The sequence below is a fragment of the Pteropus vampyrus genome, unplaced genomic scaffold (genome assembly GCF_000151845.1).
Source record: "Pteropus vampyrus isolate Shadow unplaced genomic scaffold, Pvam_2.0 Scaffold74, whole genome shotgun sequence".
In the NCBI taxonomy this organism is placed as follows: Eukaryota; Metazoa; Chordata; class Mammalia; order Chiroptera; family Pteropodidae; genus Pteropus; species Pteropus vampyrus.
In genome coordinates this window covers 3,747,588-3,768,627 of record NW_011888855.1, presented here as the reverse complement: position 1 = coordinate 3,768,627, position 21,040 = coordinate 3,747,588, and the positions used below count along the sequence as shown (strand labels likewise).

The following is a 21,040-nucleotide window of genomic DNA, read 5'->3' as shown; positions in this document are numbered from 1 at the left end:
CTCCACCCCACTTCTCTACTGAAATGGTTCTTGTAGGAGTACCAGAGACTACCGAATTGCTAAATCTCATGGACATTTGTAGTCTTTAAAAATTTTTGACCTTTCTGCAGCCTTTGTGCGCTATTCCTTTCTTCATCTTTATCTTCCTTGACTTTTGAAATAACATTTTACCATGGGTTTTTCTCTTTTTTCTCTAGTGATCTTTTTATTGATCTTCCCAAGCTTCTCTGTTACTCTTCTCTCTATCCTTCAAATATTGCTGTGTCCTAAAATTTTAGTTTATTGGTCCTTCACTTTTTTTCTCTTTTTAATTAATATATCCTCCCCGAATGATTTCATTACCAATTATGTATCAGTAACTCCTGTGTCTAGAACTCTAGTCTCAGTCTTTCTCTTGAGCTGTAGACCATTTTTTATCAATATATTGGACATCTTTGTACAGCTGTCACACAGGCCCCTTGAACTCAATCAGTTAACATCCTTATTCCAAACTTGCTTTTCCCCCTGTATTCTCTCCCTTGCTTAATGATATCTGCTTTGATCAAATTTGAAAGCTGACAGTCAGCCATCCTCTTCCCTCATTCCCCATATCCAGTCTCCTGGGTCCTGTCTCTGTCTCCTAAATAACATGTAGCTCTGTCCTTTTCTATCTTCAGTGCTATTCTTTGGTCCAGGTTATAACATTCTTACCTCCAAACCTGACTCTCTACTCAGTTTTCCAAGTTTGTGTCAATGTAGTTTTCTGAAACACACAAATGATCTTGTCATTTATTGTTAAACACCCTTACTTTTTGCCTGAATGAGAAAGTTCTTATGTGTTTGTATGAAATGGTTCTGAGTGTTGATGTGGCACCAGCCTGCTTTTTTAGCTGTTTGTTTCTTTGCTGCACACTCCAGAGCTAAAAATTACAGCACCCTCAGTTTTCTTCTTTCAGGGAAGAGAATGCCCTTCCTCCCCACATGAAGCTGATAACTTTAAGTAGCTAAATAATGCAGAATAATGGTTAAGGTCATGGACTCCAGTAACATACTACATGCAATGTAAGTAGCATGAACTAGCTACTTTTCCAAATGCATAAATAAAAAAATTTTTTATTAACATATGTAGTGCATTTGGAAAAGTAGCTGCTTCATAATAGATCATGTATAAAAAGTTAGCTGTTATTTATTTTATATCATTTACGATTGTTCTTTAGTGAGTTCTTTCTTGACCTCCCCATGCAGACTTCTTGTCAAGATTGTAGACCTGCCTCTGTGGTATACTGTATCACACTGATAAAAATCATTCATCTGTCTTCCTGTTAGGTTGTGAGCTTTCTCTGGTACGTGAGCTTTCTTTTCATGCCTAATGAATTCTGTCAAGTTAGTGAATGAATACATAGATAAAGAATTTGTCAGAAGATATATTCCCAGCACCTGGAATTGTGCTTTAGGTAGGGTAAATGTTTAATTAATCTTTGTTTTAATGAGATGTCTATAATGTAAATACATAATTTGGTTATAAATAGTGTTATTTTTTCCCCCACAATCCTCTTTTTTTTAATTGTACAAATGTACAATTTACATAAAATGCAGATATCTTAAGTGTATTATTTTATTAATTTTGAAAAATATGTATACCTGTGTAATTACAACCCCAATAAAGATGTAGAACATTTCAGTCACTCCAGAAAGTTCCTTTGTATACATTTTTAGTTCATTCTCCTCACACCCCACTTTTGGCCAACCATTGTTTGGATTTCTGCATATAAATGAAATGACCAATATGTATGCTTTTGTGTCTGGATTTTTGTCACTCAGCAATGTTTTAGAGTCTGTCTATGTTATTATGTGAGCAGTAGTTCATACCTTGTTATTTCTGAGTGTATTTCCAAGTAGGAATATATCATGGTTCTTTTATTCATTCTCTCATTGACAGTCATTTGCGATGTTCCCAATTTTTTGCTCTTATGGATGAAACTGCAAAGAACACTTCTGTGAAGTCTTTGTGACCAAATATTTTAATTTCTGTTGGATATGTACCTATGGGAAGAATTGCTGTGTCATAGCTGCCAAATAATTTTCCGAAATAGTTGTCTCCTTTTACACTCCTACCAACAATGTATGAAAGAGTTCCAAGTGCTTTATACTCTTACCAACAACTAGTGTTATCGGTCCTTTTAATTTTAGCCATTTTAGTGGTTGTGGAAGGATTTACTTGGATTTCTCTGAAGATGAATACTGTTAGCATCTTTTCCATATGCTCTGTTCATTTATCACTCATATATCTCCCTGGTTAACATGTTTCTTTTCCCACAACCACTTTTTACTATTTCCATATTTTAAAACTTTTATTTTCTTTACTCAGTTTACAATGAAAAAAGGGCTCTTAGATGTGAATTCACTCAACATTTTACTTTCATATCTACAAATCTTTCTGTACTAGTGTCCGTCCATTTTTGCCTCCTTTTTTTTCAGCCTAGTGCAGGGGTTATCCTTTCTTGTTTGAAGCTAAACCTTTCACCTGTACTCCGTATCCTATCTTCCTCCATTTCCTCGGAAGACTTGCTTTATCAGGCACCATCTCCTTTTGACAGCACATTCTTTGTCATCAATATGTAAACATGTTCAGATGTATCCTTTTAAATAAAAAAGCTGTCACTCTACTTCATGATTCCTTTTCTTTTCTCTTTTCCTCGATAGCTGTTTTAAGCTTACTGTTTTCTCTGTTCCTATTCACTCCTCAGTGCTCCACAGTCTGACCCCTGTACTCTGCTTACTCCTTAGAACTCCCTTGCCATCATCAACAGTGATGGCTTTGTTTCTAAAGCTAGGGGATGCTTTTTAGTGATGGCCATGGTATTTCCTGACTTTCATCCTATGTCTGTCTGGTTCTTTTATAGTTTCCTTTGCATAACATCAAAGCACAGTTTTTAGTGAAAGCAGTTCAATGGAATGCAAATCCATTGCATTCAAGGATGCAATTTCTGATTTAAGTTTGGTTCAAGGATGAATTTCTGATTTAGCTTGAATGTCTAGGGTCTTTCATCAGTTTCTAACACATGGACATTTGCTAAGGATTAGACAGGAGAAAACTAAAATTGTACTTACTGTCAAGAATTTGGGATGATGTTTTATGTTGCCAGTTATAGGTTGTTTAACATGCATTGTAGGGTTAAGGTTAAGATTTTCTTAAGGAAATGAAGCAACCCTATCAAGAGCTGCGACCGATGGACCGTGAGGAATTGGACGTTCAGCTAATGACAAAGAGCTTCTGGAATGGCATTTCTGCTGTTTCTTAGCAACTGTTCCATCAGTTGTCGTGTGTTCAGTTCACCAGACCTGTATCTACACATGCAGCATATTATTTTCTCGCTTTCCCTTTCCTCCCTATCTCACTCACTTCATTAATCTTTTAAATTTTGAAACAAATGCATCATAAAAGTACATAAAGCAAATGTGGTGTCCCTGCCCCGCTCCCCCCTCCCCCCGTAAAGTGAATGAATATCTATTAAACACAATCCAATCAAAATGTAGAATATAGTAGTACTCCAGTCCACCTGGTGTGTCTCTTCCTGGTTACTGCCCCCACCCCTTACTCCCAGAGGTAACTGCCACTCTCCAAACTTTGAAGCCATCAATTAGTTTTCCTTATAGTTTTAAAAATTAACTATGCATCCCTAGATAAAACTTTACCTGATTTAAGTCTTTATATAAATGGAAAAACACAGTAACTGTGTGTGTGTCAGTCTTTGTTATTGTCTGATTTCTTTGGCTTAAGGTCCATCCATGTTTTTGCCTATAGCTGATGTTTATTCATTGTGTTCCTTGTGTAGTATTTTGTAGTCTGAATATTACCATAACATACTTATCCATTCTACTATAGATGAACATTTTAATTGTTTCTAGTTTTCAACTATTATGAAAATTGCTGCTATGAACATTCTTATATAATGGAATTCAATGTTATTATATTTTGTTCGTTTAGTATTTAATTTAAAAGACTTTTTCTAAAAAGATTGTGCGAATATTTACTCACACCAACTAAATGTGAGAGTTACCATCACATATATGATTTGTTCATCACATTTTATACTTGTTATTGTTTTAAAAGTACTTAGCTGTCATTATTTAAACTGAAAACCATTTTTGTTTTTGCATTTCTATATTAAAGAAACAGTAACAAAACTATTTAAAAATATGGCTTAATCGTATGCTCTTTGGTTTATGCCATGAAATCAATGTTTCTTTGTTATGTTAAATGTACTTACACATTTTTAAGTTAGCTATTTTCAGATTAATATGGGATGACTATATTTTATATACACTAAGTGATACATGCCATTACTTTTATTTTTTAATCTAAAATGTCATAGCTGTTTTAAGTTTTCAGCCCTGAACTAAATGGTTGTATTTTGTAAAAAGATCTATTATATATAGTCTTTAGCAATAAGGCAACTTTGGGTTTTGTTATATAGATTTTATTTCTAGGAATTTATGTAGAATATTTATTAAAATAACTCTAATGGATCTTTATTTTTCTTTAAAGTTGGCCTTTGCCAGAGTTTGATCCAAGCCAAATTCGACTGATTGTATATCAAGACTGTGAAAGACGAGGGAGAAATGTCTTGTTTGACTCCAGTGTTAAGAGGAAAAATGAGGACATATCAGTATCGGTGAGCATCATCATTATTAATTTGGTTGAAATTTAATGTCAAATATTTTAATTCAGTAAAGAACAAATAAAATTTCAATTATGGTAGTTATGTTTGTCAGTATTAAAACATCTTTGCCTTGCTTTTATAATTCAGAGCCCCGAACCTGAGAATTTTTAAAAGAAAAAAAAGACTTGCCTTATCTGTCATCAGTCTAGTACCAAAGAACGTTTTAATTTTATTTCCTTATGTAATTGTATTGAGAAATATGACTAGACCTGCAGGGAGCCTTAGAGGATCCAGTCCAAAACTCTAATCTCACAATTTTGGAAAGTGGGACCTAGAGAGGTGAAATTACTTGTCTGAAATTATTTGTCTGGAAGTGCAAAGTAAGTTAAATCTGTAGCTCTTAATCCATCATGTTTTTCCTACTCTACCGTGGTAGCAAGAGAAATTATCCTGTTAACATTCAACGTTGTATTTTGAAATATTTTATGACCAGTTTAGCAGTAGTACATGGATATTCACTTGGTCATTTAAGAAAACCTGGTGATTGTGGTTGTCTTTGCTGCTGCGACTACCATAACACTTTCTGACTTAAAGACTCGGTCCCCTGGACGTGTAATCTGGAAGTAGAATCCTAAATGTAAAGGGCAGCCATTAAAGGGATTTGGTTTACATTTCAAAACATCACTTTGGTAGAGAGCCCAGAAATAAACTCAGGAAGATATGATCAATTAGTTTACAACAGGGGAGCCAAGAATATACATTAGGGAAAGGATAATCTCTTCAATAAATGCTGTTGGGAAAACTGGACAGCCACATGCAAAAGAATGAAACTGAACCACTACCTAACACCACACACAAAATTAACTCACAGTGGATTAAAGACTTAAACGTAGACCTGAAACCACAAAACTCCTAGAAGAAAACATAGGCAGCAAGTTCTTTGATATTGGCAGTGATTTTTTTTTTTGGATTTGACACCAAAAACAAAGGCAACAAAAGCAAAAATCAACAAGTGGAACTACATCAAACTAAAAAGCTTCTGCACAGCAAAGGAAACCATCAACAAAATGAAAAGGCAACCTACTAGAAGGGAGGAGAAAATATTTGCAAATCAAATATCAGATAAAGGGTTAATATCCAAAAAATATAAAGAACTCAATAGAAAAGAAAACCCAAGCAATCCAATTTAAAAAATGGACAGAGGATCTGAATAGACTTGTTTCCAAAGAAATACAGATGGCCTTCAGGTGCTCGATATCACTAATTGTCAGGGAAATGGACAGTAAAAACACCACAATGAGATATCACCTCACACATTTTAGAATGGCTATTATCAGAAAGATAATAGTGAGGGTGTGGAGAAAAGGAAACCCTTGTTCACTTTTGGTGGGAATGTAAATTGGTGCAGCCACTTGAAAAACAGTATGGAGGTTTCTCAAAAAAAATTAAAAATAGAACTACCATACGATCTAGCAATTTCACTTTTGCTTATTTATCCAAAGAAAATAAAAACAGTAACTTGAAAAGATACATGAATGCTGTGTTCATTGCAGCATTATTTATAATAGCCACGACATGGAAACAACTTAAATGTCCATAGATGGATGAATAAAGAAAATGTGGTGTATATATACAATGGACTATTACTCAGCCATACAAAGAATGAAATCTTGCCATTTGGAACAACATGGATGGATTTTGAGGGCATTATGATAAACGAAATAAATGAAACAGAAAGACATATGTATATATGGTCTTACATGTAGAATCAAAAGAAAAAAACTTAACCCGTAGATACAGAGAACAGATAGGTGGTTGCCTGAGGCAGGGGTGGGAGGTAGGCATGACAGGCAAGACGGGTGAAGTGAGTCAAAGGTACAAACTTCTAGTTACAAAATAACATGGAGATGTTATGAATAGCATAGTGATTATAGTTAATACTGTATCATAGATTTGAAAGTTGCTAAAAGAGTAAATCTTAAAAGTTCTCATCAGAAGAAAAAAATGTTTTGTAACTATACATAATGATGGATGTTAATTAGACTTATTGTGGAGATCATTTCCCTATCTATACAAATAGCAAATCATTATGTTGACACCTGAAATATAATGCTATATGTCAGTTATATCTCAATTTAAAAAATACAATGAAAAAATGACTTTGGCTGCTATGTGGAGAAAAGTTAGATGTGGGAGATGAGGGAGAGGAGGTTTGATGTATCCAGCATTTTGGTGTGAGCAGCTGTCAGGCGAGATGCCAGAGTTCATAGGATTTTAGATGGTCAGGCAGACAGTTGAAAACTAAGGGTAGCTGCTAAAGTGCTAAGCATGTCTTCTTTATATTTATACTGCTGACAGCTTAGCAGAACCAGACTGAGACTGATAGGTTGAAATCGATTAGTTAATCAATATTCTTTGGATTCTTTTTTAGCAGATATTTATTGAGGTTTTTCTTTGTGCTTGATAGTGTTCCATTGAATTGCAGCATGTGACCTCTCCTTTACTATTTATCTTAACGCTATAGCTGTGCGTTTTTTCCTTTGCATCTTAAGCAGCCTGCAAGTGCGGCCTCCTGCTATTTGTTGAGCCCCTGCCTGCCTTTTCTGGAGTGGCGCTTCCTTGGTTGGTCTCCTTAGCCTTCTCTCCTGCTGATGTCTTCCTTCTTCTCTCTCATTGAGCTTTGTTCTTAGCCTGCAAACATTCACAAAGCCTCTTTACCCAGCACCAACAAAATAATTATCCTTTTACTTTCTTCTTCATGTGTGTGTTCTTTTTCTGTCCTCATCCCTCTCGGTCTTCTTCCTCAGTGTCTGTTGGTGTTTCTCAGTCTCCTGTCTCACTCTCTCTCAGGCTCATTTCCATGTCTTTTCTCAGACTCTCCTTTCTACCTCTTGGTCTCTCCTCTGTTTTTCCTAGTTACCTCTTTTTCTTTGTTTCTGGTTAGTAATCTGTCTGCTGGCTCTAATCTCATACCAACCACTCTTTCCTCTTAAATTTTCCTGTAAGCCTACTTCTTTTTTAAACTTTTCTCTAGAGAGACTGATCAGTGACTAGAAATCAAACAGCCTTGAATACCTCCAGTCTCAATTGTTTTATATGTCCTCATCCTATGTCCCTAGGTGAAGATTTATCTTCTTTCAAGGTTCATTTTATCAGAACTCTATGAATTCTTACTAATTCCTCTAGGTATATTTCTTTTCTCTTCCATCAGAATCTCATAATGCTTTGTTAGCAGTCTTTTATAGACTTCTATATTATAGCTGTATTTGTATGTGTATTATTAGACTGGAAAAAAAAAGTAAAACATTTCTATTTGTTATTCACCTTTGTTCTTTAAACTGTGTACTGTCTCACGTGTGTTAAGTACTCAGGACATATTTCGATCAATTTTAATTACAGTTAGGAAGTTTATTTTCAAAATCCTATAAAATTTTCATGAAGATTTCATGTTCCTTTTAAACACTACAGAAAACCTTGAAATGCCCATTGCTTCCTCTAATTGCAGGCTGTTTGATCTTTAAGTGATTTTTTTTACCATCTGCTTTACTGTACCTGTACAATTGGAACATCAAATCATGTGGTTTCTGTTTAAGCAAAAAAGGACTGTGATATAAATGATAATTTTAAACTTCTTGCACAAAATTTTGAGTCCATACATAATGATGAGATAATTTAGGTATTAACAGTTTGCTGAATAAAAGTAAATTGTTCAGCTTTGTCTTCGCACAGCCACATTCTTTTTAGATATGATACATGTTGTCACTTTGCATGTCCTTCCTTTTTCTTAGTTTAAAACAATCTATAAGAGAATAAGGGTTATAAATACTAATTTGGCCATATAGTTTACCAAATATTTTATTGAGAAAAAGTTCTGTTTTAACATTGAGAAAATATTGTCATGGATTATAAATGGAGAGCCAAGCTTTAGAATGTGAGTTCTACCAAATTGCTTTACTCTGTTCTCTTTATCAAAAAGAAATTAACATTTTCTAACTTGGAAACAGCTCTAGGTTTATTAGGCATTTTAATATGAGGCTGATTCTGAATTTTAGCGTTGTGTTTGAAAAAAATTCATTTGAAAGTTGTCAAGTAAAAGGAGAAGATAGTAATACTTGGGCTTACTAATTTTGAGTATAATTAATTGGATCAAAATCAGATTAATGAAACTTGTTTACTTTGAAGCTACATCAGCTTTAAGATATGGCCCTTGTAAAAATACTTATTGAGATCCCTTTAAATAACTCACATGACAGTTTTCTTTCTGAAGATGATAGATGAGGTTGACTCACTTTATTGAGTACCTTTCATTTGGAATGGGAGGGAAGGCAGTATTTCACAGTGGAATACTGATTCATTTCTGGATTTAGTTGAACTAAGGAATTCTCTGTGGAGAATATGACAGTGCCTTGTTGTAGGATAAGCAAATCATTTCTGTATTTTCATGCAAACACTGTTTATCTAGAGTATATATTTAATGCATTTGGGGAGGAAATGAGGGAGCTGTAAATGTTGCTATATTTTAAATTCTATGATTAGTGAATTACATAAATACTTTGATTTGTTTTAGAAATTAAAGCACTTTGCATGCCTGAATATTGTCTTATAATGATGAAATAAAATTTATTGTCTGGCTTTCTCAGCACATACGTTTTGTAACTCCATTATATTCTATGAAAAATGACTGCTGAACTGTAAAACTTGATAAAATTTAATACATTCAGTGATTTTAATAAAGGCATTCCCCCTTGTTTGTAAAAATTAATTTTTTTACATTCAGTCCTCAGACTTTATTCATCTTGTAGCTGAATTGTAAAAAATATTGAGATGTGTTTTATTCAAACACTGTTGTAACCAAAAGGATCCAGTATGATTTGATCACATGATACTATTCTTATTCTAGACACTGTTTTTGTTTTAATGATAATGCAGTGCTATTTCATGAATTCCTGGTGAAGTTATATGATTATTCACATGTTTCGGCCTTCATTAGTTATATACAAGGATCAAATTATACATCAGAAAATTCACATAACTGGAAAGGTGAATATATATTACAGTATGTGAGAGTTCTGTTCATTCTGATACATGAGGCTTAATTATGACATCAGATTTGAGGCTTAATTATGACATCAGATTTGAAACATAGGAATTGGTTAGGTCATTGTAGCTGTTTAGAAGTTAATGTACAGAAATCAATAAACTCAGTATAAACAAATAGCTTCCAATGAGAAGATATGAAGGAAGCCAACACTCTATTTAAAGGAACAGTTTTAAACAGTGCCTGTGCATAAACTTAACAAAACCTATGTGTTTAGAATTTTAAAAGTCTCCTGAAGTGCATATAATAGCTTGCTTGAGCAAATGGAAAGGCAAAATATATTCTTAGGTAATACTCAGTGTCATAAAGTTTTTCATTCTTTTTAAGTTGCTTTGTAAAATATTGCTATCTCAGTAAAAATGCCAGCCTTATTTATTTATTTATTTGTTTGTTTCTTTGTTTGTTTGTTTGATGGTGGGTGGTGTCTGGAACCAGATAGCAGATTCTAAAGTTCAAACAGGAAAAATTTGCAATAATTGGTTGGAAAACAGAAAACCAGAAAGAGACTAGCTTTACCAGATTTGAAAATATACAGTAACATCTCAATAATTAAAACAATACATTATTGTCACATAAATAGACAAATAGACCAATGGAACAAAATAGAGAATCAATAATAGATCTAAATACATGCAGGAATTTAGTATTTGTTAAAAGTGTCATTTTAATAGGATAAAGATTAACAAATGATATTGAGACAATTAGCCATTTAGAAAGAAGATAAATTTGGAAGTGTATCACATTTAAATGTAAAAAATAAAACTAACATTATGAATGAAAATGAGTGACTTCCTATATATCTTTGGAGTTGAGAAGACCTTTCTGGCTATGAATTAAAATCCAGAGGCCATAAATTTGACAACCAAATTAAAAACAAACAAACAAATATGTAAACAAAAGAGAGCAAAGACAAACAAAAACACCACCATACGGAAAGGTAAAAGACAAATGATACCCTGAGAAAACACTTTTATAATCTGTAAAACCAAGTAGCAGTGTTTCTAATAGCGTTTCTAGAAATCAAGACAGAAAACCTATTGAGTAGAAAATTGGGTGAAGGACAAGGGCAGAGAGTTCACATATAAATGGCCATTACACATTTTAAAACATCATTACTCTCATTTATAATAAAGGAAATGAAAATTAAAACTATACTGTGATTTAGTTATTTCCTTTTAGAGTGACAATAACCCAGACTTCCATGGAGGGCTAATCTTGGAATATCTTCCAAAATTACATATATTTATGTTTTGACTCAGTAGTTGCACCCACAGAGTCATGAACAGATGATTGGCTAAATAAGATACAGTATATTTTACACACTGGAATATAAGACAGCTATATTTAGGAAAAAGGAAAGAAGAGTTCTAAAAATAGATGGAAAGAGTCTCCAGGATATTAGTTGAAAATGAAGAACAGAACTGAATTTTTTACACTTTCTGTAAGATAGAAGGAAAAGTAATATTATAGATGCAAAAAGAAATACTGGAAAGATACTGATAAAACCAACAAAAATTTTACCTATTGGAAATGTGTGAAGTGGGAAATAAGATAGCTGAAGGATGGGACCTACATTTCTTTGCATATACTTTTTTATATTGTTTTGACTTTTGAATCATATAAACAGATTATTTATATATAACTTAAAAATTTTAAAAGTTGACAGAACAAGAAAAAGTTGAAAATTCGTATGAAAGACTTTTCTAAACTGAGAAATACTACATATAAGTGCTGGTTATTTATTTGAATTTCATTTGTGATATAGAATCTGGAACATGGAATATAGTTATGTGTCCAGGTTAAAAAATTTAATCCCCCATGCCTACCTTTCGCTCACCTTTCTCCACCTTCCAAATAATTCAATCTTAAAACCATTAGGTAGGGCTGAACCCTGATGTCAGATAGTGGAGGCATGGTGGCCCAGAGCAGAATATCAGAGCCCAGGTGGGATGAGGAAGGCATCTATCCTGGGTATCTGAGCCTGAGGGAAACACCAATGCAGGTGAGGGAGTGACAGGGGAAATGATATACTGGTTTCATATAAGGGAGTTGATAAATATATGTTAAGGACAGTGAGAGGCATGTCTTTCTCAGTGTCAGAGAGGGGAGTTGTAAATAAAGGAAGGGAGAAAACTAGAAGAACCCTGTGGTATTGGATTGGAATTTGAGATATTGGCATGAACTTACTTATATGTGTGTGTATATATATGTATGTATACACATATATACACAAACACAGTAAATGTAGATATAAACTTTGGTGTATATATGTAGACATATATATATGTTCTCTAGCTCTGTCCTTTTAGAGAGCCTAGGAACAATGAGATCTCTATATAACAGGCATACCTAGAATTGTTTAAAATTGCATTCTCTCCTAAAAGGAACCAGAGCTCCTTGGGGAAGTGACTGGTCCTTGGGCTGGGGCAGGGAAAGAAAAAGATAAGCCTGGGACTTCTTGTGTTGAAAGCTTAAAGAATGATGGGAATGTGTCAAAAGAACACAGAAGGCAGCTTGGTGACTCTCACTTGAAGGGTCCAAATCAGGAAAACTTTAGCATAAAAACAAATAATAATCATACCAGATTACAACCCACTGAATATAAATGAATAAAGTTTGATAAGAAACAACATATTTATAGCATATAGATATAAACAGCATATGGTTTCATAATCCCCTCTGACCGAAATATAAATTACAAAGGGGAAAAAGTTTTTTACAGTGGAGGTGCTTGGTAGGCACCACCTTGATGTGATCATCGGTATCAAGAATATCATCACTAATGTGACTAATCAAAATCCTGTGCCACATGATAAGATTCAGTGAGAAGAACGAACACAGTGTTATGTCTATGATATTACATCCCAGGGTATATAACTTGGATCTTATAAGGAAACGTCAAACAAATTCAGTCTGCAAAATAACTGCCTTACAATCTTCAAAAGTGTCAAGGTCATGAAAGTCAAAATGAGACAAAGTTTTTCACACTAAAAGAGGCTAAAGAGAAACAACAAATGCAGTGCGGGGTTGTGAAGTAGCTCCTTTTGCTCTGTAGGACATTATTTAGACAACTGGCCAAATTTTAATGGAGTTTGAGGATTAGATGGTTATAATGTATCGATAATTTCCCGAATTTGTGGCTATATTGTGGTTCTGTAGGGGAATATCCTTGTTTTTAGGATATACACATTAAAGTATTCAGAGTTGATGGTGTGTCAGGTAGTCCACTTACCCATTTGGTTCCGAAAAAAATTAAATTGAACTTGTAACTTGTTTGTGATTGAAAATGTAAAAAAAAAATGGATAATTTATAAAAAGCCAATTTTATAAAAGTGATGTTTATAACATTTCTTATGCTTAAATAGGAAGTGATGTTTGTTTATGTGGGTTAAAAATATGGCATCATTTCCCTTAGTAAAAAAGTAAGAAAACTGAACCCTTTTGCCACACTGAGTATTATAGAAAATATACTTAAAGGCCTAGCATTTTGTTGATGATCAATAAGTTGTAAAATTATTAAGTGGCCAAGAATATCAGTACTGAAAATACCAGTGTTTTTAGTGAGTGTTTAAGTGAAATAATATAAAAGGAAATATCTAGTGAAGTTACTAACTCCAGAATAGGCATTCAATTATGTTAGCCCCTACTTTAACTTTTTTCTAATATGTATAACTACAAATCAGTAAGCGTATGCTAGTTCTAGACATTGTATTGGGCACTTTGTATATTTATTTATAAGTATATAATGAGACACAGGCAGAGATACCCCTTAAGTGCTACATATAATCTACCATTAGGTAGGGGTTTTCTTCCCATTAAACAGTTAAGGCTCAGAGAGGTCAAGTAACTTGCCCAAGGAGCCAGAATTTAAATTCAGTCTGTATAGTTTTAAAATCCTTTTTATTTTTACTTTACTGTGCCCCCTCTTTATGTTTTTGGTTAGAGGCAGTTTGGAATTACCAGAAGCTCTCTTTTGCAGTGCTTTTTATAATGGTGGCAACTGTAAAAAAAATTAGTCTTCCAAAAATTGTGATTTCAATCAGACTACTTCTTCTGAAAACCAACCTGAGATCTGTCTTGTGGAAGAGCGGCCATACTGGTAACCGTGATAAAGCCCTGGAATACTTGTGGGGGTGTCACAGACCTTGGTGGATTGCAGCTTTGGTAGTTGTGAGCAATGAAAGCTCTAGAACCTGTTGGGGAGGGAGAGTAGAGCAAAAGGAACAAAGAAAAGGAACTAGAAGTACATTCTATTTTGTACTAGACTGTACAACTTTCTGGCTCTAAGGTTGGCTCTTATTAAAAATTTGGCTGTTTAATACATTCTTATTTCAAAAGGTGAAATTTATATGTATGTACATATAGTGAAATAGAAAAGTCTCATTTGCATTTCTCTTTCCATCCCTGTATCTCTCCCCAGAGGTTTTTTTTTTTCCCCATAAAATATGTTACTTATGTTAACTTGTATTATTATGTTTATATTTCTCAGTTTTAATTTCTAATATGGAAAAATATTGGTAGATGCAATTCACATAAATAAAAAGCCTTCGGATTCCTTAATAATTTTTAAGGACGTGAAGGGGTTTTGAGACCAAATAATTTGAAAACTGCTACAGTAAGTGTCTCGTAATGAACATTGTGTAGATCATAGTAATATAGAAAAATTCCCATAATTTAATAATGTTAGTGAGAAAAGTACAATATAAACTCCACAAATATTATTATAGTTGTGAGACAAAGACTAGAAAACAGTATTGGAGAGAATATGGTAAAATGCAAATAGTCATTATATTAAGGTTATACTGTTTTGAATTACTTCATCTTTGGTTTTTCCAAAGATTTTTGTACAATAATTAAATTTGTGTATGGTTAAAAACTGGTTAAAATATGAATGAGAATAATATTTCTATTTCAGAAACTCTGTAGTGATGCTCAGGTTAAAGTCTTTGGTAAATGCTGCCAGCTGAAACCTGGAGGAGACAGCTCTTCCTCTTTAGATAGTTCTATGACTTCATCTTCTGACGCCAAAGACCAGTGTCCTAAGTACCAGGTAAGAGCGCCGGTGTCATGTGTTTATTCATTCCTTCACAGTTATTTTTGAGTCTCTACAATATGTTGTGCACAATTGAGGGGCCTGGAGGTATAACATAGACTAGTTTTTACCTTCCTAGCACTTACTTTGTAGCTGAGGAAGCTGATGATTCCTAAGTTTATGAACTTTGTTAAATTTTAGGATAGGGGAAATACAGAGAGCTATGGGCATAGGCAGCAAGGGTATTTTCTCTACCTTTTATTTCCCAATTCAGACTTTTTGGGCTACCAGAATTATTTCTTATTTTATATATTTTTTAATTGTTGAAATATGAAGATAAATATAAAATAATTATATAGTTCTATGCGGTTGTAGGAATTGAAGTATGACTGAAAGTATACACAATTAGAAATATGCAGTTTTATTTTTCAAAAAGTAATGTGACTTCTTTCAAAATACAAAATTAAATCAGTAACTACATAGGAACTTCTCTATGAATTTATTAGATTTTACATCATTGTTTGGTTTTTCATACTTATCAAATGTTATCTGATGTGAATTTATTTTTATCAACCAAGCTTGCATGAAAGAATCACAAGTATTTTATATTTAGCAGTACCAAGATGGAATCCTGGGCTTTTTAATTTTGTAATTAGGTAATTATGTTTGTATAGAAGTTGGCCCTTATACCACATCGGTGTGACAGAAATCTGAAGTTACTAAAATCCAGATATTAGGAAGTACTACACAGTTCTCCTGCCCTCCTCTCTTCTTCCTTCACCTTCAGTATGATACCTTAACAAGTTCCTAATAGTGTTGTGCTATGTAACATCATGATACTTAAGACAATTTAGATGTTCTAATTAATTTTCTAATGTGATCAATTGTGCACACCTGCCTTTCTTCCTAATATGTTAAAAATGAATATTAGCAAATGGATCCAGACTTTAGAAACTCTGAAGCAGTGAGTGATTGTAATTTCATTTTGCATCAAAATCCCTAGAGATTTTCTTTTTTTAAGGTACAAATTCCCAGGTCATGCACCCAGATATTTTGATAGGTTTAGTATGGTCTTGGAAATCCGCTTTTTTGGCAAGAAGCCATTGAACTATTTATTATAGCATATGGTTCACTACACTTCATAAAATATGATTTCAGGTACTTAGAACATTATTTTTGATTTACACAGATTATTATAGATTATTAGCTTCCAGCAATGAGTACTTGCAAAGAATTGACCTTTCAAATAAGGGCCTTTAAAAAAAGCATTAAGATAACAGTACTTTTTAAATTATGACCTTCATTATAGATTATATTACATTAAAATTAACATACAGAGACATTCGTGATAACTATTTGGTATGTATTAAAGCAGGCAAAGAGAACCTTTAATAACAAACTGTGGTTTCATAAAATGTGAACACTAATTTATTTTCACTATATTTTTTTAGGATTTTTTTATTGATAGTAGTAAAAGCTATACATGCTGTGATATTTAAATTCATATAGCTTGATTTATGTAATAATTTTAGTCAAAATAAGAATGGAGTTAGATACATTATAGCAAATTTGAGCTTGGAAGAGAAGGTTCTCATTTCTGTCATTAGCCAGAAGCAATGTAAGTTGACAAGTAAGATTGGCATTGATTTTTAAAAAAAATAAAACTACTTGATTATTAAAAAAATTACTGTTTCTAAAAATATTCTTAGTACCCAAACCTCTGTGCCTTGAAATAAAAATTACATCTTAACCAAATCCCAAGAATAGATGAGTTGCTTCTTTTCAGTAACCTAGGTATATTAGAAGTGATATTTTTCCTTAAAAATTAGCTTTGTGCTTTTATTAAAACAAGATTAAGACTACAGCACTGAGAAAGGAAGAAGCTATATAAATGAGTATAAAAAAACCTAATATAAAAATTGTATGTATAATGAAATGCATTGCTCTTTGAGGATATCTTTCTTAAAAAGGTTTCAAAAATATAAATATATAGATTTTTTTAAACCCATGATAGGCCAGAAATAAGCCAAAGAATAAAAGAATCACATTATAAAAAGAAAAATAGTGTTCAGGTATAGTCTTTGCCCTCTACTTGTAAAATGAGAGTCCTTATCACTTTATTGTTACCATCAGAAGAATCTTTTAAGTATTTTTTAAAAACTTCAAATTCTCAATTTCCTATGATGGAATGGTTTTAGTAAAATTTGTGAATGACCCTCATTTACTGTCTTGGATAATTGTTTAGGTCATCTTCCTCATCAATTGTGTTATTATATAATTCTTGTCAGTTAGGAAATTGCATTGGAACACCCTCTAAAACAGTGACTTAATTAAGCAAGTTAGAGGTTATATTCCTCATATGACAGGAAGTCTGGAGGTAGGCCATCTAGGTATGTTACATGGGCTTTCAACATGGCCTCAGAGACCAAGGCTCCCTTATCTGTGTACATAGAATTAATGTGTACTTGTTGCCTTGTGCTCCTTGTGTAGTCTCCATCTCCAGTGACTTCTGTGTATATCTCATTGACCAGGCCTGTGTTGAATGCATATGAATGTATGGTTCTGAAAGCTGCTACGCCAGCCATTAGTGTCACCCTTAGAAACCAACCATAACCTATGTATAAAGGAGGCTCTGAAATGTAGTCCCCTCCCCCTCATTGGGCACCTTATTGCCCCTAAAACAATTAGGACTTCAAAAAATAAGGAATAAGGTAGTAGGTAGGTAATTAGTGATATTTGCCATAGTACCTAAGTAGTAACCAAATGGATAACTTCTATTTTTAGCCTTTTTCTGACTCCTTTGAGGACAGTTAAAGAATAATGGAAAGGAATAACCTTTTGATCAGAGTTCTTTGAAAACAGCATTCTAATGTTTCAAATAAGCCCTTTTTTAAAAAAAATACAAAATAGATATGAATTATCCCATTTATGGATGCCTCCTTTGTACAATAGGAGTGATAAAAATTGTTCTACAAGTTCAATGAATTCTTCGTGTCTGTACTGGGGAAACACTGCATATGCATAAGATGTGGTTAAGATTGCTCATTTGAGCATTATTTGAAATAGCAAAAACCTAAAGGTGACCTAAGTACCCATCAGTAAGGGGAACCGGTTTGATAAACTGTGGTATTTTCATACAGTAGAATGCTGTGCAGCCCTTAAAAAGAATCCATGTATAACAATATGGTTCGACATTGTGAAATGAAGAAAATCAAACTTTAGAACAGTATATACAATGCAGAATCACTAAAAAAAAAAACCCAAAAAACCAAAAAAAAAATAATGTAGAATAACTATAACAAGAATTTTTAATAAAAATCAATATTTGAAAGTCATAGGGTTTTAAATTCTGCAATTTCATTAATGTTATGGTTATTGTTTAGGGTTCTCGGTGCTCTTCTGATGCCAATATGCTTGGGGAGATGATGTTTGGCTCAGTAGCGATGAGCTACAAAGGATCCACCTTAAAAATTCATCAGATCCGGTAAGGGATTTTCTGATGGTTCTTAATCCATTTAGAATAATTAATGTCTTTGAAGATAAGAAAATTTCATATAGTCTTCACTCAAATTGAGCATGTCAGATTACTCAGTTTATGATTTCATGGGTTTAATGCTGCTTCATGGCTGTGGTAACTCTCCAGAGAAGTCTCTGTGACATATAATTTTATTTATAATAAAACAAAAAGTTTCTTGTATTTTAGTTTTGATCTCTCTCTGTCCCTCTCTTTTTCCTCATAGTTCTCCTCCACAGCTTATGCTCAGCAAAGTTTTTACTGCACGGACTGGCAGCAGCATCTGTGGGAGTCTCAATACGTAAGTGATTATGGACACAGGGAGAAATGAATTATTTAAGATGTGCAAAGCATAAAAACTAAAAGACTGCTCTCGGGATTGCAGCTTAAATTCAGATTTTTTCCCCATCCCTTAGGTTGAAAGTTTATGGAAGCCAGTTTTTCCCATCCAGCTTTATTGAGCTATAATAGACATATAACATGGAGTAGGTTTAAGGTATACAACATGTTGATTTGATACTTTTTATATATTGCAAAATGGTTACCACTATTCCATTAGTTAACACTTCCATCCTATCACATAATTACCATTTCCTTTTTTGTGGTAAGGACATTTAAGGTTTATTCTCTCAGCAACTTTCAAGTATATAATACAGTATTGTTAGATATAATCTGTATGCTGTACATCATATCCCCAGAACTCCTTAAACTTATAACTGAAGTTTGTACCCTAAGACCAGTAGCTGGCTCCCCATTTTCCTTATTCTCAGCCCCTGGTAATTACCACTCTGCCCTCTATTTCTCTGAGTTTGGCTTTTGTAGATTCCATATATAAGTGATATCATAGAGTGTTTGTCGTTCTCTATCTGACATTTCACTTGGCATAATGCCCTCAAGGTTTGTTCAAGTTGTCGCAAAAGACAAGATTTCCTTCTTTCTCATGGCTGTGTAATACTCCCCTCCCTTTCTCTCTCTCTCTCTCTCTCTCTCTCTCTCTCTCTCTGTGTGTGTGTGTGTGTGTGTGAGTCTTGATAGGCTGTATATTTCTGGGACTTTATCCATTTCTTCTGAGTTATCCAGTTTGTTGGAATATCATTGTTCGTAGTAGTATCTCATGATCCTTTTTATTACTGTGGTATCAATTGTAATGTCTTCTCTTTCATTTCTGATTTTATTTGAATCTTCTTTTTTTCTGAGTTAGTATAGCTAAAAGTTTGTCAATTTTGTGTATTCAGAAAACCAGCTTAGTTTCGTTGATTTTTTTCTTTTATTTTTCTGGTTTCTATTTTATTTTTTCCCCCTCTGATTTTTGTTAAAGCAAGTCCTGGAATAGTGTCATTTTGTTCAGTGTCATTTTGTTATAGTGTTGATGAGATGGTGTAGGAACCTAACTCTTGTTTATATCAATTAACCCATGATCAACTTGGTTTCATTATATATCATTTCAGTTAAAGTTGCAGAACCTATTGATGATGTTAAGGGAGGACTTACTGTATTTCCTTACTTCTGCTAATTTTGGGCTTAATTTGTTCTTTTTCTAGTTCCTTGAGGTAAAGTAAGGTGGTTTATTTGAAATCTTACTTATTTCTTTAGGGATTTGTTACTATAAACTTTCGTCTTAGAGCTGCTTTTGCAGGATCCCTTAGGTTTTGTTATGCTGTGCTTCCATTTCATTTGTTTCAAGGTATTTCTTGATTTTCCTTTGACCCATTGGTTGTTCAGGAGCATGTTTGATCTCCTAATATTTCTGAATTTTCTACCTTTCATTCTGTTATTAATTTCTAGTTTTATATCATTGTGGTCGGAAAAGATATTTGGTATGATTTCAGTCTTCTTAAATTTGCCAAGACTTGTTTTGTGGTCAGTTATGTGATCTGTCTTGGAGACTGTTTCATGTGTGCTTGAGAAGACTGTTTTCTGCTGCTTTTGGGTGGAATGTTCTGTATATATTTGTTAGTACCATTTAGTCTAAAGTATGGTTCAAGTCCTACTTTTCTTTGTTGGTTTTCTGTCTGGATGATCTATCCATTGTTGAAAGTAAAGTATTTAAATCCTGTTGCATTGTTGTGTATTTCTTTCTTAAGATCTGTTAGTATTTGCTTAATATGTTTACATGCTCTGATGTTAGATGCATATGTATTTATGATTGCTCTATCTTTTTGATGAATTACCCCCCTTATCATTATATGAGCATCTTTGTCTCTTGTTACTGTTTTTGGCTTAATGTATAATTTGTCTGATAAGTATTGCTAACCTGGCTCTCTGTTGGTTTCCACTTGCACAGAATATCTTTTTCTATCCCTTCGTGTCGCCTGTGTATGTCTTTAAAGCTGAAGTGAGTCTCTAGTAGGCAGCATATTCTTAGATCTTGTTTGTAGTTTAAGACCAGGAATATAGTTTCTCTTTTTCTAATTTGCTAGAAGCTGTATCTGGAAGTAAAACATTGAATGTATTTCCATGTTGACATGCTGATTTTCCATTTTGCAGTGCCATGCTCAGTTAGCATCTGGAGGTTGCGTTCTTTAGTTTTCAGATTCTCTTAATATTTAGAATTAACCTTGCCATTAGGAGTGGCCTAGGTCAGCCATATGGTAGGGCACAGGGATATTGCCAAAATTATAATAGTGAAGCTGAAACAAGGTCAGGCCTGATGTCAGGGTAATGGGCTACATGCCAGAATCAAGTAAATGTAGGACTGGGGCTAGGATGAAGTGGTAGTGGACCCGAGGGAAGGATTCTGCAGGTGCCACCTG

General features: G+C 33.6%; 1 protein-coding gene across 3 annotated transcripts in view; it reads left to right on the top strand.

Moving 5' to 3' along the window:
* The window catches only part of FNIP1 (folliculin interacting protein 1), a 104,062-nt gene that overhangs the window by 37,656 nt on the left and 45,366 nt on the right, over positions 1-21,040 (top strand). For all 3 annotated transcript variants that reach the window (XM_011362265.2, XM_011362266.2, XM_011362267.2), the window contains exons 2-5: positions 4,529-4,655; positions 14,657-14,791; positions 18,157-18,257; positions 18,514-18,588. In XM_011362265.2, the coding sequence (XP_011360567.1) occupies positions 4,529-4,655; positions 14,657-14,791; positions 18,157-18,257; positions 18,514-18,588 (438 nt within the window). The remainder of the gene's footprint in view (positions 1-4,528; positions 4,656-14,656; positions 14,792-18,156; positions 18,258-18,513; positions 18,589-21,040) is intronic.